Source organism: Passer domesticus, chromosome 6, assembly GCF_036417665.1.
Source record: "Passer domesticus isolate bPasDom1 chromosome 6, bPasDom1.hap1, whole genome shotgun sequence".
In the NCBI taxonomy this organism is placed as follows: domain Eukaryota; kingdom Metazoa; phylum Chordata; class Aves; order Passeriformes; family Passeridae; genus Passer; species Passer domesticus.
This window is the reverse complement of record NC_087479.1, coordinates 17,035,727-17,063,481: the sequence shown is the minus strand read 5'-3', so window position 1 is coordinate 17,063,481 and position 27,755 is coordinate 17,035,727. Positions and strand designations below refer to the sequence as shown.

The 27,755-nt window shown below is 38.9% G+C and overlaps 1 protein-coding gene across 2 annotated transcripts; it reads right to left on the bottom strand.

Moving 5' to 3' along the window:
- Positions 1–717: 717 nt before the first annotated feature.
- Positions 718–27,126, bottom strand: NRDE2 (NRDE-2, necessary for RNA interference, domain containing). Of its 2 annotated transcripts, none has more exons than XM_064423601.1 (14): positions 26,972–27,126; positions 23,171–23,279; positions 20,889–21,107; positions 18,715–18,864; positions 17,741–18,203; positions 17,139–17,541; positions 13,444–13,577; positions 11,332–11,452; positions 9,164–9,339; positions 8,098–8,484; positions 6,808–7,736; positions 4,493–4,631; positions 2,065–2,136; positions 718–1,420 (listed from the first exon to the last, which is right to left on the bottom strand). In XM_064423601.1, the coding sequence occupies exons 1-14, from the start codon at positions 27,048–27,050 to the stop codon at positions 1,295–1,297; spliced, it is 3,507 nt and encodes a 1,168-aa protein (XP_064279671.1). In that variant the 5' UTR covers positions 27,051–27,126; the 3' UTR covers positions 718–1,294. The 2 variants fall into 2 exon arrangements, with proteins under 2 accessions (XP_064279671.1, XP_064279673.1); XM_064423603.1 differs by lacking the exon at positions 26,972–27,126 and adding an exon at positions 24,289–24,428.
- Positions 27,127–27,755: the final 629 nt, after the last annotated feature.

The window sequence follows — 27,755 nt, the reverse complement described above, 5'->3', positions numbered from 1 at the left end:
CACTTGCAACTACATCAATATTACAAAGGCTCTTCAGAAGTGCTGTAATGCCATTTAAATTATACATATTCCCTGCAATATTTAAAACAATTTTAGAAAGGAATAGATGAAATCCAGCCGGACTGAAGTGTACTCTGTCTTGTACTGTGGTGGCAAAGCCAAGCTAGAAGTTGTGTGTCTTGGTTCAGACAGAGTTTCATGTGTAATAGGATCTCACCAGCTGCATGGTCCCAATTGCTTTAGTGCTGCTAGTGACAATTAGTTTTCTCATGAAAACTGTCTGAAGCAGTTTTGGGTATTCTGTGGCTGCAGGTATACTTGTTTCAGATGAAAATGCAGTTTCTGAGTCCTTGGGTCTCAAGAGTAGGGATGCTACACAATCCTTTCCATGTTTCTGTTTCACAAAATAAAAACATAACATAACTGTATCTTTAAATTGTTACCATATTTCATACTACTTTTCTAGGACCTTGCTAAAAGCTTCATAGACTATAAGCTCCTTTTAAAATAATAATGGAAGACTATGCCTTCTTGGTGAGAATCAAATACAGATCAAACCTCTACTTCTCTTACAACAATTGCCTGGAAATGAGTCAAAGCCAGTAATCAATTACAAAAATTTGTTTAGAACGTGAGCTGCTTACAGAAGCATTATGGACACATTTTCATTTTTAATACACTCAGTTCTATTAAATTAATACACAAAAAACAAGTTACTTTTGAATTTTTAAATATTCAGGTATATTTTTCAGAAAGATTTACATTTAAATGGTCATCTGTCAAAACATACCAAAACAGGTGCCTGCTCAAAGTAAAATTTAGCTTTTACAGTATATGTACAGATGTAATGGCTGTTTGACTTGGCAGTTGCATATGCACAGCCATACCATGCTGAAGGAAATCACTGAAGTCTGCCAGCTGGAGGACAGTGCAGCATCCATTTGGCAGATGTTTATTTCCTGTGCTGCTCATCAAGCCATAGCTGGCATGTACTGAACCTCTGCTGAACTCTAGGGAATGTAATTTCAAACAATAGAGTAAGAAATGCAGACAGCTTCCAACAGGAGGCTGTTAAAGAGGCTATCCCAGAGACATGGATCCATTATTGATTCCAGAATACTTGCAGGTAGTAGAACTCCATTGTGATAGGAATTTATATAAAATATTTAACAACAAAAAATGTCAAGTACATAGTACCCAAGTCCCAACAGAGTTCCTGTATGAAAAGAGATGGATCTAGTTGTTAGCTTTGGAAGCAGCTTCTGTACTTCCCCCACTCTGCTACAGTCTTCTTTTAGATCTCCAGCAGCAGATCCAGCTCTTCCATAGGCACCCGCACTCTCAGCTCTTTTTCAGTCATTAGGTCGAGCGTCTCCTGCACATCCTCAGGGAAGTACTCTACTGCATCCATATAGAGCACCTGGAAAGACAGCAGGAACATTTTCTGTGCTACCTCTCTAGCAAGAAACACAGCATAAAGTAAGTAGACAGCAACAAGTCTGTAGCAAGATCATAAGAAATACCACGTATTCTTTAAGGTAATAGGAACAGCATTAGTACTCCTTCAGTGACAGCCAAGTAGGTGTTTAATCAAGTCTTCCCAAAGTCATGCTGAGTAACTTTATTCAAAAAAATAAAATGGAGGACAAGAGGCATTGGAGCATTTGCAGCATGTACAGACATTACCTGAGGAGTTGCAGGTTCTCTCAATTTTATGTATTATTGCATAAATAATTTTTTATTTAGCTATGTATTTCTGATACTACCATGCTCATGATAGAAGTCTGAAAGACTCAATCATTTCTAGATCACAAAGGATTTCTTACTGCTGTGCATCAATGCAACACCTTTCTGTTTGAAACACAAACTGCAGTGACTATTGATCATGTTTCCACTTAAGATACATCTCTTATTTGCAGAAAATCCTAACATAACTTCCTCAGAAACCTCTCCTTTTATTTGCATACAACTTCTTACAACAATTACTAAAGCTAAACTTTTTTTCAAATACAAAACTTTAAAAAATAAAGTATGATGACAAGTTTACCTGTTTTCTGTGCTTACCTTTGCCCAAGGACAGTTTTGAAGGGCTTTATAGAACAATCCTTTACTTTTTTCTTTCTTTCCTAGTGAAGCCTATGTGATAAAAAAACATTCATACTTCAGTGCAGTAATAGCTGAAATACTGAAACAATTACTTCAGAGACAAAGAAATGATTGCTAAAAAGCTCAGTGTTCTTCTGCTGAGAAATCATTTTCATTATATGTTGTGGTAGCTATGTATTTTGTCAGGTTACACTCTTACATGTCTTACAGGAGTTTCAAGGCTTTACTTGTAAGACAAGGAAGAGAACCAGGGCTCAGCTACTCAAAGGAACCTGGGCAGACCAGGAGCAGAACACGGTGCTTTGGCCATTCTTGATGTGGTATCAGATGCAAAATTGCTGATGGTCCAGACTCATCATCAGATCCTTATGGAAAGGGCACTGGTGCCAGTGTCAGTCCCTGGGGTGCAGCAGCAGTGGCTGGCCTGCAGCAGGAGTTCATGCTGCTGACTGCAAGCCTTCCAGCCTGGCAGCTCAGCCAGACTCCAGCCCACATCCCTGCCCACTCACCCAACCCACATTTCATCAGCAAAGACAAAACAGATCTATAGAACTTAGGGTAAAACTGAACAAGCAAAACTTCTTCTATGACTATATCTGAAAATTTAAATGTTTCTGATTGATTTTGCTTCTCTAAACAATGTTATCCCAAACTATTACTGTATTTTCCTCTGTCTTATTAGAATCTAGTAAATACTCCTTGTTGTTCTTGTGGAACAGGTATCTTGCATGAATGAAGCACTAGTGATAAAATACATTATAGGTGATCTTCAGGATTTGTGCATACTGGGGTGTCATTATTAGTTTGTAAACAATAACAGTAATTCAGTTGTACATTCCTACATACAAAGTTGTATAAAATATTTACAAACATGTATTTGTGTAGAAATGGTCACAATTAACAGTCCCACACAAGAGATCTCCTCAAACACAGAAGAAGATCTCTTCTTCCCCTGCCTCCCCTCTATTTCACAGCCTTCTGACTGCTGATCCCCCTCTGACAGCTTATTACACCAGGGGACAAGAACAGAAGAGTAACACTGGGGAATGAAAGTTATTACTTGAGTGTTTTCATCTCCCATATTGTACTTTGGAGAAGCAAGAAAACCAAGATGGCAAAGCTGACTATATTATTTTATTTATGTACTTCCATGGGGAACTATGGAACAAACAAACATTATTGCTTTTCAGCATTAAACTGCAATGCCAGTTAAAGTAACTTTTATATGCAGCTTTTAAGAATCAAAAGACTGTCAAAATTGAAGGCAAGTTACAGAAGCTATAGCTATGTTTTGCCTACCGTGCATTTATTTTGCATATGAACTGCACCTCAAGTGCTGAGGGAGCTGGCAGATGTCACTGAGAGGTCACTCTTGACAATCTTTGATTGATCACATCAACTGGGAGAAGGACCCAAAGACTGAAGAAAGTAAAACATCACTCCTGCTTTCAGGAAGGGGAAGAAGATGTACCAAAATGAACTACAGGCTGGTCAGCCTCACCTTGTACCCTGGGAAGGTGACAGAACACCTAACCCTGGAAACCATTTCCAGGCACAAGTGAGAAGAAAATCAGCAGCAGACAGTGTGAATTCACTAAAAGTCATGACTGACCAACTCAATAAACTGCCATGATGAAATGACTGGCCTGGTGGATAAGGGGAGAGCAGTGGACATTGTCTATGTGGACTTCAGTAAGGCTTTTGATACTGTTTCCTGTAAGAGCCTCCTAAATAAGCAGTTGACAAAAGAACTGGATGCACAGACAGTGAGAAAACTGTCTCAAAGAGGGCCCAGAGGGTGGTGATCTGTGGAACAAGTCCAGTTACAGGTCAGTGACCAGCAGTACCCCTGGGTACTACTGGGACCAATCTCATTTAACACCTTTGTTAATGATCAGGCTAATGGTGCAGAGTACACCCTCAGCAAGCCTGCAGACCACACCAAACTGAGAGGAGTGGCTGATACACCACAGGGTCATGCTGCCATCCAGAGGGATGACAATGGGATGAAGAAATCAGCTGACAGAAGCCTCAAAGTTCAACAGGAAGTGCAAATTCCTGCACCCAGTATATGCTGGGGTCTACTCCACTGGAAAGCAGCTTGACATCCATTGGTATCTCATGGCATACTTTTACTGTGTGACAGACACAATGTCTGCATCTCTACTAAGACTACACTGTCAGGAGCTATTACTCCTAATCCACATGAATGACCTTTTCCCTAATGTTCCCAACAACAAGGAGCAGTACAAGTCAAATGTATTTCCTTGCAAACCACAGAGGCATGGAAGCATTTAGTATTCATTTTTCTAAGCAGTATTCCAGCTGTGTTCATGAGAATTTCAAATATAGCAAAACAAAACAAAACAGATATTTTTCTTCTTACCATGAAGTTCAAATACATTCTCCATAGCAGTGGGCAATGGGTACCATTTTCACTCTGAACTGCATGTTCAAACAGAGCTACAATCCGATTTGTTAATCCGGTTTCAGGAATAGTGCAATGTATTTCACCAACATCTGCCCTGAAACACAGAAGAAACAACAGTCCTTTAAACCAAGCCAAGGGACCACATCTGGGTAAGAAGGGGTAGAGAACAATGCACTGTCTCTGTTCACAGCACTCTATACAGCCAGGTGTTTTATAATTTGTGCTACAAACTCAGTGTTATAAACCAGATTTTTAATACTTGCTAATGCAATCAACACATTTCTAAATAGAAAAATTGGGAAAAAAATATAAATTAAGTATTTTTGTGAAAAATTCCTGTAGTATGTACAAAAATAATTTCTCTTTGAACATAATAATCCACTATCATATGATCTTACAACAGCCTACTTCCAAGATAATTTATCATTCTAAGCTTGGCAGAGCAGCTCAAAAGAAATTCAAGTCTGGATGAGCACATTGTCTTCTGGTGCCCAGGCAAGTTTGTTCAAATTTACCCATCACTTTTGTAAGGCCATACATTGGTCTGCAATCAAGGTCAGAATTACAACTCTGGATTTCAACCACAATTACAGCAGCAATTTTCACCCAGAGATTCAAATCCCTGAGTTCCAGACAGAACACAAAAGCAGGTATGCAGTTTTCACCAAAGCACTGGTTTCCTTCACCAGCTCATACAGACTGGCTTACTTTTGCTGCTTGAGCTTGACAAACCAGACTGGAGCACTGATGGCAACATCACTTGTCTGTGCATGTTCTCTTAGCCTGCCAGCTTGTTCCACTCACCATTAACTCCTGGCTCCTAACCTATCTTTTTTTTCATGTGTCTTTGAAGTAATTTTTCCTCTCATCTTAACCTTTGCCATGAGGGAAAATTATGTAACTTACTCTGCATGGAAGCCTTGCACCTAACAGCAACTTAAAAACATTCCTGTTTTACCCTTTGTGCTCATTTTTTCATCTGAATTCCATGCACTTCAGGAGAAATACAAACCACAATATGAAATAACAGTCAGACACAGCACAGACATTTTCTTATTTTGTCACAACATCACAAAACATTAGTTTTATGCATGACTGACAGGCCACTTATCTCCCTGTTGCAGTAATTCAGCTCTGCTCTTGCAACCCCCAGCTTGAGCCTGATAAATATAATCTATAGGAAAGGCTTTGCTAGCAGTGAACAATCTGGAAAGGAACTCAACCTCACAGAGAAAATAATTCTGAAATTTTCAGTTCCAAGTAACAGTAATGAAAACCTATCATAGTGTTAATCTAAAATCAACAGTAAATCAAATCACAATCCTCCTTTACATTTGGTGGCTGTAGAATTCTTATAACAATTTAGGTTGGCACAGACTAACAATTCAGGAATGTCACTATCCTGTCTGAAGGCCTGTTGCCAGCCTGCAGCTGGCAGAGAAGTGGATGCACCATTATTTCAAAGTATACTGGTAATTGTGTAATTTCACCAAGTGTGAATATTGTGAGCTTACAGCTCTGTAACACTTCCAGGTAAGTGTTTCCTAGAAATCTGTTGTCATGCACAGACACTACCAAACAAGCTGTCAATGTCACTGGAGATATGTAGGTAGCAGTGGACAGGCAGCTCCAAACAATGGTTAAGAGACTAAGCTCTAAGAATGAACATGTACCTTGTTCCCCATATCTCCTACCCTTTTCTGCTTTCCCAGGAGCAAAAAATCTGAGCCCAGACCACTGTGAATTCATGGAATTTCCAGCATTTTCTACTTCGTAACAGCCCCATATGAAAACTAAAGTCTCAAGGACTCACTATGGAAACAGATCTGCCACAACTGTATTTGTGATTCAGGAGCAAAGTAGGGCAGCCAGCTCAGGCAGAAACTGCAGCATAGCTCTGTGTTATGCTCTTTATTGCTGTAGTACTAAAACACAGCAGTTTCTAAGCTCACACTGTCTATCTTGGCCATCTAAGCAGGCTTAGTTATTTAAAAATTCCTTAAAGAAATGTGTATCATCCTGATGCTAGTAGCAAGTCATCAAACAAACTCAAACACGACCTGGCTCAGGAGAAAGGACATAAGGCTATCACCCAGGGCTTTTATTCTGTTCAAGATTCTGCCACTGACTCCCTGTTCAGCCCTGAACAAACACCTCCAGCCAAAGCTTCTTCACCTGCAAGAGGAGAACTCTGATAGCATTTTCCCTCCTATGCTGAGTGATTAGACAGATTCAAAACAGCATAATTGCAAGGGGCTGCAAGGTGTTACCTCTGGACCTTCTCTGTGAGTTTTTTTCTCATCTGCTCTGCTTGGATTGCAAACAGCCACGGCTCTAAAGACTTAGTAGACCTTGTGACACTATCAAAAAATCTTCGTGCTTTGCTGGCACTGTGAGACTTCCTTTGGATGTGGATGTATGACCTCCAAAGAGACTGGTTGCTAGGATACCGTTTCAGAGCCTCTGTTAGTGCCTCTCGCAGGGGATTCAAAGGATAAACACTAATTTTCATGTGGAATCTCAGCAAATTTGTATGCAGCAGTGTGACAGCTTCAAGAGCAGTGGGAAAATTCAGAATGCCAAAATTCTCTCCAGTATTTTCACATTTCTGTGAACCAGAAACTTCAAGTTTTTCTGAAGCCTGTGTATATATTAATACTGCAGCATCAATCCCAACAGTCAGATACTGAAACAGAGCATAACAACCAACCAGGTTAACCAGCTGATCAGTATCATTGCCCTGATCCTGACCAGAAACTGCTGTTTTACTTAAATAATCCTGCAGTGCATGTTCATATGTTTTACGAGCTTTCAAGACATTCACAGGCAACACCTGTCCCCTGTAGGGCACGTAGGGTCCATTTTCAGTCAGTTTGGTCAATATGTGAACAGCACGTGACGTGACAGCTCCTTCCATACTTTCCAGCAGCTCCGCCTCCAGCTGAGCGTACAGCAGGCTGAGGCTGCAGAGCTGAGCACTCTGCAGCCCTCCTGTCCCTGCTGTGCAAAGAGCTGTGTCAAACACCTTCCTGGAATCATCTGTGTTACCAAGCAGCCACTCTAGGTAGGCATAGAGCTTCCAGAGAGAAAGGTTGTTTCGGTTGTCAGCTGCTTTAAGAAAATTCTTGGCCAACTTTTTACTCTTCCTCCCTTGTGCTTTTAGCTTCTTTTTCTTTTTTGCTTGGAGACACTGAATTACCTGCAGGGAAGAATAAACAGACTATATTTTGAGAGGGATGGAAGCAGAAAGGAGAAAAAAGCCCCCCTCATAGCAATTTTTTATAATATAATTACAAAATCCTATGTTATCATATAATAACACTATTTTTTCAAGTTTTGCATAAGTTTGCTACAGGTATGCCAGTCTTTAACATGTACTGAAGAAAAGGGGTTTTAGGTTTTCTTTTTTTCCCCTTGTGCAATCTTAAGTGGCATTTCCTGATTTGAATACTTAGTCCTGCAAGACAACTTTCATCAAGACTTCTTAAAATTCAGTATAAACATTATTACAGAAGAAAGGCACACATCACAACAGTGATTATAGGCAGACTCCTCATTACCTTAGATATTTCATACTGTAGCCAACAAATGGCCAGGTTAGATTTTTCCTTTCCTGTAAATATCTGGGACAGAACGTGGAAGACATTCTGTACGAACTCCTCTCCTTCTTTGTAGTGGCCTATCTGATGTCTGCCTCGTGACATTGTATCCATATGACCAATACTGTTGAATCCAGAAAGTGGAAAATCCACAGAAGTCAGTGGTTTGTCATCATAAAGCACACTCTCAAAGATGTTATTCTCATCCATGGCAATATAGAGACCGGAAGGAAAGAGTTTACTTGTACATGGAACTCCCAGGAATTGCAAAAAAGAGTACAATAGCTGATGTTGAAGCTTTGGATTAGAAAGACGGATTAAAGATGGTCCAAGATCATCAAATAACACCTAAAAAAATCCAAATTAAAATAAATCCCATTAATTTATGCAACCAAAAGCCGCAAAACTGTAATTTATGTAATTAAAGAACCTTTTCAAATCAATAGTATTTAGAATTATCATTAAATAGTATAAATGTCATTCAAATGAAAAATGGACAAGTTAAACAATCAGGTTTTCCAGTCAGGCTGTAAATTTACTATCAAGAGATTTCGTTGCCTGTGAACAACAAAGAAAACTTTAAAAATGAAGGTCTGGAAGACTTTATTCATAGGCCTTTTAACACATTCAAATTTGAAAATCCATGTCTGACTTGACCTATTTCCCAAGGAATAAAAAACATCCAACTATCCGACTTGAAGGCAATGAAACCTTTGTTTATGTAATGCACATCTCTTCTTAAACACATATTTCTGTGAGATTTCTCCACACAGATGACAGAACCACTGAACAGCAATGACAGACTGTTTTGCCTGCAGACTTTCCAAAGTTTACCATGAGCCTCCCATGGTTTTCAGAAGTCTCAGCACAAAACCTCAGGCAAATTTTGAATTTCAAAGAAAAAAATCTTTTTTCCAAACAAAGAAAAGTATTTTTCTTCTAAAATATCCATAAACATGGCAATTAATTCAAACTAAAGCATAACTAGGCCTTATCATCTCCCCTTGTTCTATTATATCACAGTGACCTGTCTTTCTGGATCTTCACAATCTTCTTCAGTTTCCTTTTTGGTTTTGTCTGGCCTCCAAGGTAACCAATGCCTTGCCTCCCGGGAACATTCAACATCCAGCCAAATATGCCACTTGGGAAGAGTTTTATCTTTTATTTCTTGATCTTCATCTATGTCTTCCTCATCTTCATCATCTAAAATCAAATCAATATATATAGACACAAAATTATTAAAGAAAAATTATCCCACCAAATCTAAAGGCCAGGTATGACATACACTTTAACTACTTTAACAATGGAAATAAATATAGTGCTAATAAAAAACCACACAAAACATAGCTGACATTTTCCACATCACAGTTCTGGGTTTTGACTCCAACTCTGTAATAGGAAGGTAGGAAGCTTCCAAACTTTTAGAAGCTGTGAATCAGTGTCAGCACCCAAACTTTTTCACAGAGGAGAAGAAAAAACACTGACAGCCTGTGGAGCAGTTTTATCAACAGCAACTTGCAAGCAACAGCCAAGAGTCAGTCATCCTTTTGTGCAATTTACATTCTTCACTTCATACCTGAGTATAAAATTTCAAGTATCAATACTAGCATGCATAAAACATTTTAAGAAAACCACTGAACATACAAAATTGTACTTTAATATTAAACTCTGCAAAACAAGTTTGGCCATGTTGCTTTATAATAAGTGGTATTTTCAATATTTTAATTAATTTGCAGTTGAAACCACCCATGTAGTTACACACACACACACAAAAGGATGTGCTTAACCACATCCCACTTTTATGATAATCTTTCTGGACTATTGGATACAATTACCATATTTTTCTTCTTACAGCAATATATTAATTCTGTGCAGAAACTGATGAGCATCTATAGGCAAAGGGAAAGCTTGTAGAGATGTTTCTTTTTTATTGCTGAGGAAAAAAATTGCCCTCAAAATTTGATGGTTGCCTGCATTATAAAAATCAAGCTATTTCTACACCACCTCCAAACTCTTGATCCTGATATCTGTCATTAACTAGGTGAAACACTCCCAATCCCAGTTCTTCTTAAATTCCAGGTAAAACAAACAGGTGGTTGCAAGATTTTTACTCTCTCTATATTTTTGTGATCAATAGTATCCCCTTTAGTCAGCAACTCTATGAAAAAAAGACAGCATTTCCACAATCTAATCAAAGTTTGAAGAAACCTGACAGTTTTAATGAACACACTCAATTGAAAATTGCACCTGGACTTTAGGAGTTGACAAACATGGGGAAACCACTGGTATATTCTGGAGCTGCCCAAGACTGGCAGTGGTCCTCTTCTCAATTTGTGAACAAAATGCCTACAGCCATCAAAAATAAAACTGCTGAACTCAGGGCCCAAGGAAATTCCATCTTAATCCAGGGACAAGGGAAGTACATAATTATCTTTCAGTTCCTTTGCTTACTAAAAGCAGACCCAAACTTGCCTCACCAGAGTTCTACAGCAGGAGTAGCAAAAGCAAAGACCACTCATCTTTGGTCAGACATTCCAGCCTCCTGCTTCCCTGCAAGCTATATCTGCCTGAGAAACAGTCCTTGACATGAAAAGAACTACTGTAGCCCACAAGACAAGGTGAGACTAAGCAGCAGGGAGTGTTTTCTGCATCCCTGCTCATCCAGAAGCACTTCAGACAGGTAAAGACACAATTCCTTCATTTTCTGCATCACAAAAAGAAAGGAAATGTTTTCCTCCTATTTTAGCAATACCTTTGCTTGAGAAACTAAAGTCTGATTCTAGAAATAGAATCATAAATCTAGGCATCCCTGAAACAACTGTCATCTAACAATCCCACTTCACCTTAATAATATGGTGAAAAGGTCTTATGGGAAGTAGCTTCCTCTCACTTTTGATGGGTGTGACTCTGCCAAGTACTCACACCTCTGGCTTTTTCAACATGAAGTGGAGGATATGCCATCCTCCTCCAATTCTCACTGCAGGAAGGGCAACAATGTTCCATAAACAGTATCACACACAGAACATTCCACCCATGCTACTCCCTGTGAAATATGATATACATTATCTTGATATCAGTAAATATATTTTAAAACTTGTATGCAAAAACATGACAAGAATCAGATTACATCATTCTAATAAAAAATGTTTAGAAGAACACATAGACATACAGCTACACATATTGAGACACACATACCAGGCTTAAGAATGACCCAGCCACCCTTTTCTTGTTGGTGCATCCATGCTTTCCAGCCTCTTGCTCCTTTTTCTCCAATTCGTGGTTCTCCACTATCCCAAAAGGGTTCAAAGAATTCCACCTATTGTTTTTGACAGGACCAACCAAAACAAAACACATAGAAAAATAATTTTTGCTGTTGTACAGACATTATCTCTGTCAACTTAGGTTTCCCAGACCCTACAAGCATGTATCTGGATAAAATTTCTGTATCTGAAGACTTTGTTAGATACTGCTTAAGATTCAGCAGGCACAACTCAGCACTTCAGTTATGGCTGTGGCACACAAGGACTGTCATCAGCTCTTCTCAGGAAAATAAAGATTGTTTTAAAAGGTAACAGGCTTTAAAGAAAGCAAAATACTTTTGTGCCTACAGTCCTTTATAGATCTTTCAAGGATAAAGATCCAAAGTCCTTAAGGTGTGGTTTTCAGAACCCAAAACTCCCCTCCTCCCTAACTTCTACAGGACCATGAAGAATTTGGCTAATGGAATGATAATTCAATCACACACCTATGGTCAAATCAAAATGTTACAGTTGCACATAAATATGACTAAAGACAAGAGGAAAAAGATCCATAAGGACCTTAATCTTTCAGGATGGCCAAAAAGGTCAGGGCACTGTCCAGTGAATCACAAGTCCAGGATTCTAATCCTAGTGACTCTGTCATTAGAGCTTAAGATACACAAAACAGAGGAGGAATTGATGAATCTAGAGATGACTGCATACTTGCAGTGACAAATCTCTCACCCATTCAATGCTTCTGCTGTGTACCAACCCTTGGCTTGGGCACTGAGATGTGACTATTAATAAAAACATTAATAACATTTACTCCAAGAAAAACCAAGCACCAACACATGAGAAAATTCTAGGCTTACAGCAAACTGCAAAATATAATTCTGCTCCTTGTGGATTTATTCTTTGCTGCAAGTGAGAAAGCGAACTGTGAGAACAGTAGGGAAACAAGTGATTCCAGACTGAGTCACAACACTTCAGTAAGACAGCACAATGTGTGATCAGCTAGTAAAGACCAGTAAATCTGGCATTTTCCTATTTTCAAGAACTGCATTTTCCAAACTAAACATGGTCGTTTTGAATCAAGACTCCTTTTCATCCTGCTCTAAGATTTTTTTAAATACTACAGATAATCATGCAGTTTTTCAAATGACTGGAACTGTAACTACATGTATCTGTGCAACTACACCAGCTCCTCCACGACAGCTATGACTGAACTCTAAATTTTAGCTCTTTAAAAAGACACCACTATTTTTTAACCTGTAAGATTGCTCCATTTGTGGGTATTAATCAAGAGAGCAAGAACTGGAGTCTGAGTTTCTGGGAAGACAGTGAGGTAACTACAGCAAATTTAATTTTATCTTCTACAGCAGCCCAGCTGCCTAAAGGGTGGCCTTTCTACCACTCATTCCAAAGGAAACAGTTCCTAACAGTTCAGTGGGATGATGCTACTGGCATCTAATATTAACTTACTTATTACTAGTAGGGTGCATGTGCAACATCCTCCTGAACAAATTAAGAGAAAAAGTGATTTAGTACTTCAACATTTACCATTATAAGCTGAACAGAATCTCATGGGTCAAATAAAAGGCACTTGAGAGCATCAAAGTCTTCCTAATGTAGCCATCAAATTAATAGGTAACAGAGAACCTAAGAAACTTTGGCAAAAACTGTCTGAACTGAACGATTTTATGTCCTATCAGCTCTCTCCATAACCAGTAACAAAACAACAGCATTTTGGGGGAAAGAAGCAGGGCAAGTGCTATCTAGACACAGACCTCGGTCAGCTAGCTCCATTTTTTCAATTTTTAATTATTAAAAAAGATATGAAATGACTGGTTATCACACTTCTACTATATACAGTGAAAGCAGTCATTTGGCCAGTAGTTCCAGAGGACCCACAAGCATTTTTTCAACGCAAGCATCAACTTGAAGAACATCTAAGTAAGCAGTTATCCAAAATGTTTCCCTATGGCCTTAAAAATTCATCAACATTTTTCTGGTACAGCATTTTTGGTAATACATAAAGACACACACCCATTTAAATGGAAATTGCTACCTGTCCCCTTGTTGGCAGATCTTTTACACTGTCAGGTTTAAAGAAGGTGAAGTCAATCAGAGCCTGAAACAAAGACACTGCTTTCTCAGAATGGCCAGCCTGTCTCAGAAAGTGGCATTGCTGAATAAATATAGCTGCAAAGAAAAGAAGATAAAGTTTTAGTATTTCAAATTTGTTGCAAAGTATTTTATGACAGCCCACAAACATAAAGATACACACACACAACATGCTGTATAACATAATTGCTTTGGAACAGTATCAAAATCCAAACCATGGAGGGTAACCAGCATAAATGCATGTGAGAATGGTCACAGTTTAATGAACTTAACGATTGCTCACTTTAAAGGAGCCAAAGAGATGACTTTTTATGCATGCCATACATGCACTGTCCTTACTGATGGGAAGTTAGACACAGTGCTCTGCACTTCACTGTATCCAACACCTGTCAGTGTGTCACAGCCCTCTCTGAAGATGCTGGGCATTATCACAGTGCACACAGGAGGTGATAACAAGAAAAATCCTTTTTGCCTCAGTTTTGCATGAGATATTTACATTGATAATATATAATTTTCATTCCAATTGTCATTCCCTTTTTCTGTATGTAAGGCCTGAGTTAAGAGAAGTCCAGTCTTCTGGTCAAAATATTACTGCTCAAAAGTAGGGAAAAGCCCTATACCTCACTCTTCAACAAATTATTGTCTAACCACTGCCACAGTGCTACTGCACATTGAACTTCAGTCTCAGCTTAAAAAGGGAAGCCAAGTCCCAGTGTTCCTCTCCATATTTTGCAACCAGAGCCTTCAGTGAAAGAGTTGGAGAAGTAACAGGTATTATAAACACCCCCATGATGAGGCAGCTCAAGGACATTTCAGTGATACTCTATCACTCCAAATGACACTCCAGTCTTAACACAATGGAAGCCATTTAAATTGCTTTAAATCATAAGAGACTTGCAAAAAACTCCAAGCCCACAAAGACTTAAACAAATCACTGACAGCTTGGAAAACAGTAAAACAGCTCTTTAAATACTACTGTTCCTTCACTAAACACACAATCTTTGGAGGGTTTTAAACAATCCAAATATTAGGTGTCTAGATACACACATGTAACAACACAGGTTAGCAGCAACTGCTCTTAGTCATCATGATCTTCTATTTATCACAAGGGAAAATATTTACTCCTATTATCTGCATTTAGACATGTATCAGATACATAAAAACCTGAATTCAGCTAGAATATACACACTGGGCATTTAATCAATTTTTTCCTGCAAAGTCAATGACTATTCCTCCTAACAAAGGCTCAGATTTCTGAAGGTATTTAAACAACGAAAACAATTATTAAGTTTATAATAACAGTCTTCCCAAGTATTTTAACTAATTTAGGCACTGTGTCAAACTGACACTGAAAAAATTGTCCTTTTCTACTCTCCCAGCTTCAAAGATGAACTTTGATTGAAATACTCTGAATGTAGAAAATGCCTCATCAGGATTTGCTGCCAAACTGGTGCCAAAAATAAATTACAGTGTAAATTTTTCTGCATTTAAAGAAAAAAGTATTTGATGAAATGCAAGGATCAGCATTTTCTTTGTGGCAAAAACTGAAAACAGCATGAATACATACTTAATTCAGTCCATGATGCTAAGACAGTTCTGCAGCTGAACTGACCTAGAAGATAAGGATGTTTCTCCCCAACCAGGGGGTATAATTTCAAAACCAGAACTCTGTTTACAGAGCAAAAATTAAGAATACTTTATATTAACCTGCTTTATATTAACAGTTCCTAGTAAATTTAAATTATTACAAATTATCTCAAAATTTATGTAAAAGCTGATCTACCATTTTAAATTCAGCGTTACCTTTTTAAAATTTCTCAATACTTAAAAAAACCCCTACCTATTTCCAAGCAGCCAGTACTCCATACTGAACTGAACACTAGATGGCACAGTCCCACACTATTTAAAATTAGAGCTCTTACACTTTGCCCTTAGAAAAGGTCAAAGGTTGAAGATATAAGCTTAACGTACATCTACAGTGCTACTCACCTCATAATCAGTTTGTGAAATATTCTGTATATTTATCTTAATGAACAATTTGGTAACCTTCCTAGTAAGTACACTGTCAATTAAAACTCAGCCCAAGAGTTACATAGTTGAGTCAATAATAAAGAAATCTCAAATCAAGAAGTCTCCCAGTGAAATTTCTCTAATCCTTTCATTTGAATTCTGAAGAGGAAAAATAAAATACTTGAGAGTGTTCATAAACAAATCACTGTAGGCTTAAGACAGAACAACAAGAAGTTACTTGTGGTTCCATTCCACTCATGAATTTGAGTTCATTTTCATTTTTAGTTATCTATGGATATTGCCAGCAAAAAAGTATTTAGAAAAACATCAACCTAATATTAGTTAACTTGATAAAGAAACTCTATTATAAAAAATTCTTATAGCAGTTGACGAACTGCTTCATGAGTTTGTACTTCATGAGTCACATACATTCAAATATGTGCAGGAAAACAAAACGGAAGAAAAACCTTCTTTCCAAAACCAGACTCTGAATAAAACCTTTGTCCTGAGAATCACTGGTTGGTGTGCAAAGTGACTGAAATATTGCAAATCAGACACAGCAGAAGCAATTAGAAGCTATCAGGCTGCACAATGTCCACTGGCCAGCAGAGCATTTTTCCTTTGCAGCACTTTTTGCAGTGCTTGATCCACAATGAATCAGCCAAAGACCATATGAGATCTGAACACCTGAAATCAGTTTGATAACCCAGCATCTCCATCTATAAGTCCAGACTGGATATTGCATAACATCATTGCTCCAACAGGAATTACAGGAATGGATAAAAACAAGAGGTTTCTTGGACTATGATGCACATGAAAAAAAATGGACTCCTCCTTAACAGTCTCTTAGATTGAAAACTAATTTTAAAATAAAAAAAAATTTTAAAACCAAGTAAAAAATACTCATGGTGACACTAATCTTTCCCCCCCATCAATGTATTCACAGATCAATAATCACAATGACAAACCAAGGTAGAGGAGTAAAATTGAAATGGATAGGTTAGAGTCATGTAGCTCCAAATAAATTTAAAACCATGCCAGAATGAACTGAGCATGAACTCATTTCTTTCCTGAATCCACTCCAGCATCCTAACTATCTGACTTATTTTCCTTCCAGGGATAATTATATAATAAATTATAAAGTGGTAGATGTATGCATAGAAGAAATACAAAAGGCATGATCACATGGTATTACAGCTTAGAACTCCCTACCAGACTGGGATTCTCAACAAGATTTCACATCAGACTTGTAATGTTCCTTCTCTTTTCTGGATTAAAGTAATCAATTGTAAAACTTCCGAACAAGAGATAATTTCTCTTTTCACAAGTCTGCCTTTTATAAAAGCACATCTCCTGGCTGTTGGCTGTGATTCTCCAGTCTTGACATTGTACTATAAACCACTCAGCACATCAGACTTTAATGGATGCTGTATCATAAACTGTCCTGGGGAAGAGAAGGATCTGCTGTATCCATATTTGGTTGGAATATCTGCTTTAATTCTCAGCTAAGAAACCAGGATGCCTGACATTTTGAAGAGAAGCTTCATGCAATACACAGAAAAATCTGTTCTTAATGCAGTTAGCTGCTGCAAAGAACAATCTGACCATAATATGCAGAAAGAACCTTACCCAGCATAGCTTCTTCAGTGCCAGGCAGCAGAGGATGGGATACCATGCTGCCATCCTGTACAGCTGCCAGTGTTGTCAAACATTTTCCATAGAGACTGTTGATCTTTGAAACAGAAAAGGTAGTGAACTGACTTTGACAGAACAGAAGGTATTTCTTCCACATCTCTGGATTATTTGGATGTAAAAAAATTAGCTTCTGCCATTCTTTGATCACAGCTGGTGGTTCCCAGAATTCTGTGCAAAGCTTCAGCCTGGCAAGTTTCAGATCAACATTACTTGGATTGCTTTCAATTGCCCTCTCTAAAATGGCCAGTTTCTTTTCCAAGATTAACTTCAGTGATTTTCTCCTTAATTCCTGCTCTCCTGTACTGGCATAAGGGCTAGGTCCTCTCATTAATTCATCCTAAAACAAAAAAAAAAAATCATTACAACCTTAGGAAGAATGATCACTAGAATCACAAGTATGCTGACATTTGTGAAGATGAGTTAACAGTCCACTCCTCACCAAGAAAAGATATACAGTTCAAAACTAATGAAATGACAATATAGTGTTCATGTATTTACTAGTTATAATAAGCAACAAGGTCCGTTAAAATACATACCTGAAAGGAAATAAATTCCATCCAAGCATTAATATCTCTTGGGTTTTCTCTAACTTTCTTGTTATATTCTTCCACTTTTGTCATTAGACTGGAGTTCATGTTTATCCCAGGCTCTTGACTTGTTTGCTGTGTATTTACAGACTCATTGTCTGCACTCTTGCACCCTTTTCCTTGTAGCCACACTGTGGTTGATGGATCATAAATGCCAAGAGGATTTACTTCTGTTGTGTCAGAAGAATCATCAGTTTCCACTTGGGAAACTGGTATAAAAGCAGGTGGATCAGATGGAGAATTTTTATTACAAACAAGAATCCCATCTGTGTTCAGCATCTTCACATTGCTCTTGGTAAAGTAGCGCTCAGGTCGACTCTGTGCTTGCTTCCTTTTTGATGCAGAACTGTCCCAAATTATGCACTGTTTCTTTGCATCTATGCCAAGACAGGACTCCCCTTTCCTTTTATACCTTGGAAGGGAAAATACACATTAGAAAAGATAGCTCCTTTTTGAAAGAAAGACTTTCATTCAAATTAACCCAAATAATGTATGCATAGACCTTCAACATTTAAGAACGTGGTAAATTTCTACTTAAGACTTCAACTTATCAATTCCTTCAGTACCATCACACTAAGCTTCTCTGAATTCAACAATATATGTCATACTCAGAAAACAGCTCTTGCTGAGCTTGCCCAGGTCCCTCTGGATGTCATCCTCTCCTTCAGGAGCATTAACTGCACTGCTCAGCTTAGAGCTGTGAAACTTACTGAGTGTGTACTTGATCCTGCTGTCCATGCCACTGATGAAGAACACATTAGGTAGCAGTACAGAATCCCTAGGGATATCACTTGCCACTGACACTGGCCCAATGCCAAATCAAATTTTGAAATAAGCTACTCAGTTATTTTTTCTCATCTTCTATGTAAAAATGCTGCAGACAGACTCAAGTGACTCTGTGATAGCTTGGGTACATTCCATACCTTGCTATGTCCCCACGATACAAGGATTTGTAGGCCCAGTTTGCAGGGTCAGGTTTCTTGTCTATCCGGAAGGTGTCTGCTCTGGGGTCCTGGATATCATCCAGCCAAATAGAGCCACTGCTGGCAACACCTGATGCTTTCTTACCTAGACTGCACACAAGGACAAGGGAGACATTCTAAGCATTTGTGCACATATTCAGCATTCATATAACCCAAGACACGATAAATTTCTGTAGTTCACAGTAATTTAACTTACTCAAAGTCATTGTGCATGATCCACTCTTGCAAAGTCAGTCCCACACTTTGAATAAAACAATTAGAAATACCCTAATACTACCATGAAATCAAAACACTGAAAGTCCTTGCACTTCCAAAATCTGAATTTATGATTATGAAAGGTAATAACCAAATTTAACCAATCAATTTAATCAATAGCTCGACACACTATAATCCAAAGCCACATATTACTACTTTCAAAATTTACTCTTGTCTTGGCAAGATGTTACAATCAAGAAAAACAAGATAATCTGTAAGAGGATTGACTAGCTGTAATTATACCCATGCATTTGATAAAACAGTGTGTATCACAGTGGTTTTTGGATTACAGTTATACAAATGAACTTAAGTGGAAATTGCAACCTGCCTCTGAACTCTAGATAACTCTGAATTTCCAATCTGAATTCATGGTACAATTATGTGAGTTTTAGAGTCTTGAAGAGTTTTCTAAAACTTCACAACACTTTTCACATTCAGAGTAATTCTGTGAGACTTTTGAAAATTCAATATTCTCTCAGCATCAACAATTTCTGGAAAGTAGTAAAAAAAGACACCATGGAAGAACTTCAACACTTTCATTTGGGCAAAGCACTGGTGGTCTGGCCCAGCCTGGCAAACAGCTTATGAACCACACCCAGGCACCCTTCCAGCATGGATGAGTGATGGGACTGAGCAGAATGGGTTTAGCACCCAAATTTTTACTGTCCTTCCTCACAGTCAAGGAAGCCTTAGCCACCCCAAGCCAACAAAAGTTCTCATGAAGGAGGAGCCACACTGGGCTGAAGGTATCCGACAATATCGGCAGCACCTCTGCCACTCTTGCACAGGGAAACAATGTTACCTTGGCACAGACACATCCCACCAACCTGCCTTTCAGCACCTGATTAATCCCCCTTGAGAAAAGTAGCAAATTGGGGGGAATTCAAGAACACCCAGTCTACATCAATTGTAACCATTTCTTAATGTCACCAAACCCTCAGTCTCTCCACAGGAGTAGCTGCAGTGTGTGAATTAGAGCCAGAGCTGCTGATGCCAAAGAAAACACAGGAGCCAAGGAATCAGAGAAAGGCAAAATGGCTGCTCAAACTAGCAAACATGAGAATCAGGAGAAGGTGACTCACTGCCAACTGGACAGGGCCACCTTGAAATGTTAAAAACCCAGCAGCCTGAGGAAAGCACTGCTAGGTGTGCCAAACCTGGATACTTGCTGCATTCACAGAGCCACTTTTGCTGCTCAAAGATCATGATAGTCACTACATGCCTATTTCCTTGTTCCATAAAAAATGACATCTCAACTAATTACAGAGTACTTTAGAGCTCCTGGAATTAACAAAGAAGATTTAACAAAACAATTTCAATTGCTCAAATACTCATACGGAAATATTACAAGCAGAAAGTATGAAGCAAAATATATGGATATAAAAGAAGTATTAAGTCATAAAACAAATTTTGTCTTAAAATGAAAAAAAAAAAGGACACATTAACTCTGTGAAAAGGAAGTTACATTATAAGGCAAACCCAGTCACATATTAAGATTTTTGCACTAATTGAGAATGTTTAATGCAATCACTCTCCAAACCCTCACAAAAGATCTGTGAAAGGAAACAAGATGCTTACAAAAACTGAACATAAGCCTCTACATGACTCTAGAAATTTATTTCATTACCACCACACCATGCTTTGCTTTGTACAACAGCACTTCACTGACTATTTTAGTCACAGTTTTTTGATATGATTAAACAAGTGGTTCTAGACCTAGAACCACCTGGCTTTGAATGCATGTTTAGTCATACAAAGCTTAGAAAAAGATGATCAGCCAATGGTAAGAATGTCAGTTGAAGAGACAAGCACAAGAACACAATGAATTTACATCTTGCATAGTGTTAATATTTACATACTTTGCTGCTGCTTCCTTTTCACTACTTTTGCCACTTCCTTTGTCCTTGATGTGCTTAGTGTCCACCTCTGATTCACTGCTACTGGAATCCCCTTTGGTTTTCTTTTTTGTCTTCTTACTGTGGTGATGCTTTTTCTTTTTCTTTTTCCTTTTCTTACTTGTCTGTTTCAGACTCTCATCTGTATCACTCTCCTCTGACAACTCAGATCTTGAGGAAGTCCTGCTTGGAAAAAGTATATGCATTTACATAAACCTATACAGCTAAGCAGTAAAACTACTGTGGACCACCACCGTAAGAAAGTTCAGAACATTCTATTTCTTACCTTTATTCTCCCTGTATTTTTTGAGATGCTAGCAGTAACATACACAGCAAAAGTGATCTAAATCTGCATTAAATCACAACTACATTTTTCAGCTGCTGGAATTACTGACAGCCAGTCTTAATGTTTTAATTGTCAAAGCATTTTGATGGGTGATCTGTACAAATAGCCATCTGTTACCTTTGCCAAATTAAAGCAGATGACCGAGATGATAAAATTTCCTAACTTTGCTAAACAACTTAGGTCATGCTAAAAGACTGAGAAATCTTTCACTGTGACCCGCAAAAGAAACAAGTCTTAATTTTTTTTCCCTTTTTTTATGACTTATATAAGAAGCATCAAAATGACACTTTAAAAATCCCTTCCCTATTAAAAAAATCAAATCTACCAACCAAGAAATAATTTTTGATGACTACTGAACTAATGTTATCATATAATAAGAGTATAATGTAATAAATAACACTATGTACACACAGCACTGTGTAACAGACTATTGAGTTATTGAGAGATCACACAAAGGACACATAGTTTTGTCAAAACAAGTGTATATTACTGTACATACCACAAAAACTCCCACACTTAATAATCAAATGAATAATGGAGGTCTTCCCTAACCCTTAATTAAAGCACAAGCTCTTTCAAAATTTTTTTCTGCAGTCTTTCAATGAAAGGAGTGACAACTCTCATTATTCCTAATACATCAATAAAAGAAAACATTGTATTTCAGAAATAAGGCATCTCAAGCAACAGCCCTGACACAATTTTTTTAAGGACACTAAGAAAAAAGAAAATAAAGAAGAACCACTAGTAGATCTTTAAAACAAACAGGCACACTTCTGCAAATGAAACAAAAGAAACATCTCAAAACCACCTACCAGGTTGGAACAATTAGTTTTTATTGAACTGAGATGAAACCAATTAGTTTTTATTAAATCAAGTACCCAAGTAATAGGCAGAACAACTCCCAGACAACAAACACCCAAACATTTTTCTGCATGCTATTTTTTAACAAAGTCCTTTTCTAAGATAAAATTAATATGGTGGGTTTATTATGTCATTCTATCTGATGATAACCTGCAAAATCCTTAGCTTTGTGACATAAAGATTTGAACAGACATAGCAGAATATATGACTGATAAACAAAACATTGATTGCATTTCAAACACACAATGCATGTAAGTGCAAGACTAAGTATGGAAAAAGATGTGCTTAGGTATGCTTGGTTTTATAAAGATATTCTCTATGACCACCAACAAACATCATAGACAAGGGAGCTTGTATCAAATTAAAAGAGACTAAGATTTTGAATTTGACAGCCACAACCTGACTGCATTCACTATTGAGTGCTAGTTACAGTGTAGATAAGGCAAGTACAGCACCAGTGAACTCAGTGAACCTGTCAAAACCAGCTCTTCAGCAAACGTGGCTGCTCAGAGCTTATTTCTGCAAAAGGACATCATCACCCACTTCAGCTGACCAGCACATTCTACAGACATACTCAACTTGATACATGTGATATTTCATTAGTTCACATCAGCAACTGGTTTTCAAAAAGTAAAAAACTCAACTGTGAAATGGCTGATTTTTCTGGTTTCCACACAGAAATCATAAAGATGATGCTTAATCTTTACATTATTTCAAGGGTCACTTTACACATTCAAAAGCTAATGAAGAATGATGATTGTTATTTTGGAATGGAGAGGGAACTGAGCAATCACTTAAATGCAGCTCTGAGAAAAAGAAAACGTGAATGCAATTGCATACATACAATTTCTCATTATTTTAAATTAAAAGACATGGAAGCATTATTCATTCTTTTACACATGACTCAGTTCAGGCATTCTTAAATAGTGAACAACAGAATGAAAAGCAGCTTTTAGCTTCTGAATTTGGTCTTATATAACAAAAGGTAAGCAGGACAAAAGAAAGAGGCTATTTCAAAAGACACTGAAGTACACTCTACCTTATTAATGGGGATTTTTCAGGAGTGAGGCTGGCAGCTTCTGTAGTGCGCTGGTGCAGTAACAGTGCATCTTCTGCAGAGAAGCTTGGGTTGCTAAGCCAGTCCAACTCTGTAGGTAAAAAAAAGTGTGAGATCAATACAAATTAGCTGGCTGTGCTTTTTTTAAGTTGGGAGTTAATCTAGTCAGCAGACAGTTAAATTCACAGCAGATGTCACTAAGTCATGTGCAATAACTGAGCATATTGGAAAGCACTCAATGAAATTTCCATTTAACTCATACTGAAAGCAGATTCCATGTTTAATACACATCTCTATTACATTAAAAAAGAATCTATCAAACACTCCTTTTTATTATTTAAAAGTTCTAACTTCATATATTTATAGACTGTATAAATTTGTTATATATGTATAAGATAATCTACTGTATCATAATATAATTACTACTGTATATCAATTATACATTAATTTCTATATACAATAGAGAATATAAATATTTACATATTTTAAAAATGAAATTTAAAAATTACAGAAAAGTGTAATTAAACAAAAGGTTTGGTTAATGAATGCAATAAAGCTTATACAACCTTACAAAACTGCACTTTACTGACTGTGTGGAAAATATTCTGAAGACAGTTTTATTGATAGGCACATCCATTACTGATAAGAATACCCAAGTGTTTTATACATGGCCAAAACGTGGCACTGCATTCTCAGTTCTCTAACCACTGAAATATCATCAGACCTTTCAACAATGTTAAAGAAAGCTATTTGATGCTAATTTGGATGCACTAGTCAGCATTAAGCATTCTGCATCCAAATCACCTGGTAAGAACGTGGAAGGGAAACTTTTTGTCACCATTTTACTGATATTAAAAGTTTCATAATGATTTTCAGAGTTTTCATTTCTAGAATTCCTTTAAGCATGTGAATTTTTTTAGCTATTAAACAACAAAAGTTATTTTGTGTAAATACAGAACTTAACAGCAGTCCCTCCAGTGCCACACTGACACAAGGAACAAATTTGGTCCCCCTGCCTCTCCTCCATGCTCTTTACAATCACTTTTGCCTCAGTGTTCTTCCTGTCACACTCTTGTCTTTGTGGTCTTGACTACACTGACCTCTACTCCTTAAACAGCAAGAATTCATTGTCTGTCAAGCCATATATCTGTCTTCCATTTAAAGTATTTCTTTCAGAAACAGAATTTTGGTATGAAAAGCTTTCCTCTGTCTCATGTCCCTGAGCTGTTGTCCACAAAAGGATTTAAAGCAGAGTAGGCTGCAAAACAGTTTGTTAACCTAAGTTAAACATATCAAGAAATACATAAAATAAAGCAAAGCTACAGTTTGTGCTTCCCAGGAGTCCACCCCCATTACAGAAGGCCCCATGAGGAGTGATCACCTCCCTGGCTCTTGAACCTCCATCTCTGTGCATGGGAGAATCCACAACTCAGGGCACTGTCAAGACCAAAGCACACCTCCCATGACCAGCCCAACCAACGTGCTGCAGAATCCACCAGGCACCATTCCCAGCCTGCTCCTGAGGCTTGGTTCTGCCTGAGCAGATAAGATCAAACTGCATCTTTAATGCACTGAAGAATCACTCTGTGAAAATCAAGCCCTGTGGCACAGTCAATACACCTCTGTGGCTACAGCTGAGATGCTCAGAACTCCCCAAGGACAGCATCTTCTGAAGAATTTTACCAAACTGACCTAACACTCGGACAGAAATGAGCAATTTTTGCCATTATGCAACGTGCAAGTTCAAACTGCTTGTAAATAATCTCAAGTGAATCAGTTAGCTGGATGCCAGCATTTCAAACACCACAATGCACTGCAAACACCATCTCTTCACTTGTTAGGCTTTTTTCTCGTGGAATGCCTAAGAAGTTTATAATTTTCGCAGAGCAGATATAAAATACCCACTTTTCAATAATATGCATGTATTTGTTACGTGTTTATGAGCAGCAGCAATCCAATGACATTCTCTTTATACCTCCTCAAGCAAAAAGAAAAATTAAGAATTTACAGTGCATGTCTACAGAGACAATTTTTAAGAGTTACATGAAGCCTTTTGTTGCCTCTCAGGATCCTGAAAATCTGCTTTCAGCAAAATTCACTGCATCATCTGACCTACAGCACAGTTCAGCCTGCAAATAATGCTTATTAATGTCAGCAGGGTTACTTATCACCACTGCTCTCATCATGGCTACAGATAAATTCACAATTTATCTTCCACCAAACACTAATCAAGCTTGACAACATAATTATATCAAAGCATATAGAAAATTGCAGCACTCTAGAGGCTGCTGCAACTCAGCAACTGAACACAGGAAGCATAAGCATAGCTTCTGTTTCTGTTTCAGACAGCATTTCCACTTTAGAAATGGTTTAGGAAAGTTTTTAAAAGTATGAAGAGACTGGTTGGCTGCATGAAACATGACCAACACATACACATTATTACTTCAACTTTTACAGTACAGCTATGAAGCAGTCCTAAATGTCTGCTAAAAGCACCTTAGTTTTACATAACACTAAAATCAAAATACTCTGGGATTATGATGCACTTTGGCTTCACATCAGGTCTGAGCAGAGAACCATCTATCAGAGAGACAGATGCCTGTCAAGTTCTCAAGTTCTCACAAGCTGAATGTGTGAAATTTGATATACACCACCATAAATGTGGTTCTGAGTTAATATTTAATTTTTACAACTCACATTAAAATGTCGTTGCCAACAACAAAGTACAATATTTATTAAAACATAAACCAAACAGATTATGTTCCACTTTTGTCAATAATTCTCACACAAAAAGCTTCCACTATACCAAAATGTAAGTCATAAGCAGTGCTAACTCAAATCTGGATTTAAAAGTCAGTCTTACACCTTTTTCTTTACAATGTGATCTTCCAGACAGGTGGCCTGAAGTGACATAGGCTACTTAAAGGCTAAATTCCTAAAGTTTTGAAATATAACCAAAGTCTTTTTACCTGAGAACTTTACTGCATCTCTGCCTGACAGAGCAGCTCCTCTATTCCTACACACTGTAGTCTGGGATCTTATTATGTCCACTACTCCCTCCACCAAATGTCAGTACCAGAAAGGGTCCTGAATGCAGCCAGAGCATCTCTGTGCTGGCAGTGAGTGTCAACCACCGCGATGCCCTCAGGGCTAACGCAGAGCTGGCCACAACACGAAGCTGAAGCACCGCACCGACTGCACCAAACGCACAAGAAATGGAGCCTAGGGGAATAATTCCTTGGTTTCCCTTTGCTGTGGCGTCTAGGGAATGGGGAGATTTAAGGGTGGTAGAACCTGACAAGCAAAAGGAAGGGTTCGTTCAAATCCTACTAAAATTAGTAAACTTAGTACCTACTTCACCGCTTGGCATTACACCAGAAAGTGTTACTTACTTTAGTATCACTATTTATTTTATTAAAAGTATCACCCTCTAGACACCAACTACAACAGTCCATGCGATACAATAAATCATAATCTCATTCGTAACCTTCCAAAAAAGTTCTTTACAACTATGATTCGGCTTAATACGCAAGGAATTTAAAAAAACACTTTTCAAGATATCCAAACCTAGTGGGGGAAAAAAGAAAAAAAAAAAAAGGTAACAAAACCAACGACAAACCAAAGCCCCGTGCCGCGCTCCGCAGCCTCTGGGGGCGATGGGCCCGAGCCGGCGGCAGCACCGCGAACACGGCGGGGCGGAACACGGCCGGAGCGGGGCCGGCGGCGTGTGCCGAGGGCCGCTGGAGAGCTGTTAAGGGAAAGACGGTTCCTCCAGGACTTTACCTCTCGTGGAGCCCTCGGAGCTGCCGGCGGCGGGCTCCCCGGGCTGGGCGGCCCCGGCGAAGGCCGGGAACAGCGCCATGGCCCGGCCACCCCCGGCCCGAGCTGCCGCCGGCAAGATGGCGCCGCGCCGCGGAGCGCGCTGGGAGCGGTAGTTCTTCCGCCCGGCCCCATGATGGCGGCTGGGCAGGGAGGCTGGGCGCTGCGGTCACTGCCGGCGGGCGGCTTTGTGTGGGCTGCCGCCTGCCGTGCGCCCTCCGCCGCCGCACTGCGGGACTGGAGCAAGGAACTGCTGCGGGAAAAGGCGGGGGGCAGTTTCCAGAGCCAGCCCCTCCTTCCCACCGCCCTCATCCCTCACGAGGCTGTCCGGGAAGGAAGGCCCGAGCGGTGTCTGCGGCGGCTGGGATGCTCGGCTGTGTGGAGGATTGCTCGGCTGTGTGGAGGATTGCTCGGCTGGGAGAGGCCAGGCGCTCTGCTGGCAGTCGGTGCGTGCGGGCAGAGCCGCCGCCCTGGCAGCCTGGGTCAGGCCCTCAGCGAGGGCACGGGAGCAAATGGCCTCCTGCACCTTGGCCTCCTGAGCGGGCCGTCACCCGCCAGCCTGATAGCAGCCATGAGCCTGCCCTCCACAAAGGAACTGCAAAAGAATTGTTTATGCTTTTCGCTTTGTGCTTTCTTGGACAGGATGTTCCGCTTCTTAATTATGTATTGTCTGAAACAGTATTTCCTTTTTTTCCCTCTAGCCAATGCCTGATTCTTGTATTGTGAGGAAAAAATAAGCACCCTAGTC

Bases quoted from the DNA above. Each gene is read 5' to 3' on its own strand.
- NRDE2 (XM_064423601.1), bottom strand. From the start codon at position 27,050: ATGGCGCTGTTCCCGGCCTTCGCCGGGGCCGCCCAGCCCGGGGAGCCC. The intron at 23,280-26,971 runs GTAAAGTCCTGG...TTTTACCTACAG, and splicing joins CTCCGAGGGCTCCACGAGAG to AGTTGGACTGGCTTAGCAAC. The intron at 7,737-8,097 runs GTAATGAGGAGT...TCTTCCCTGCAG, and splicing joins TACAGTATGAAATATCTAAG to GTAATTCAGTGTCTCCAAGC.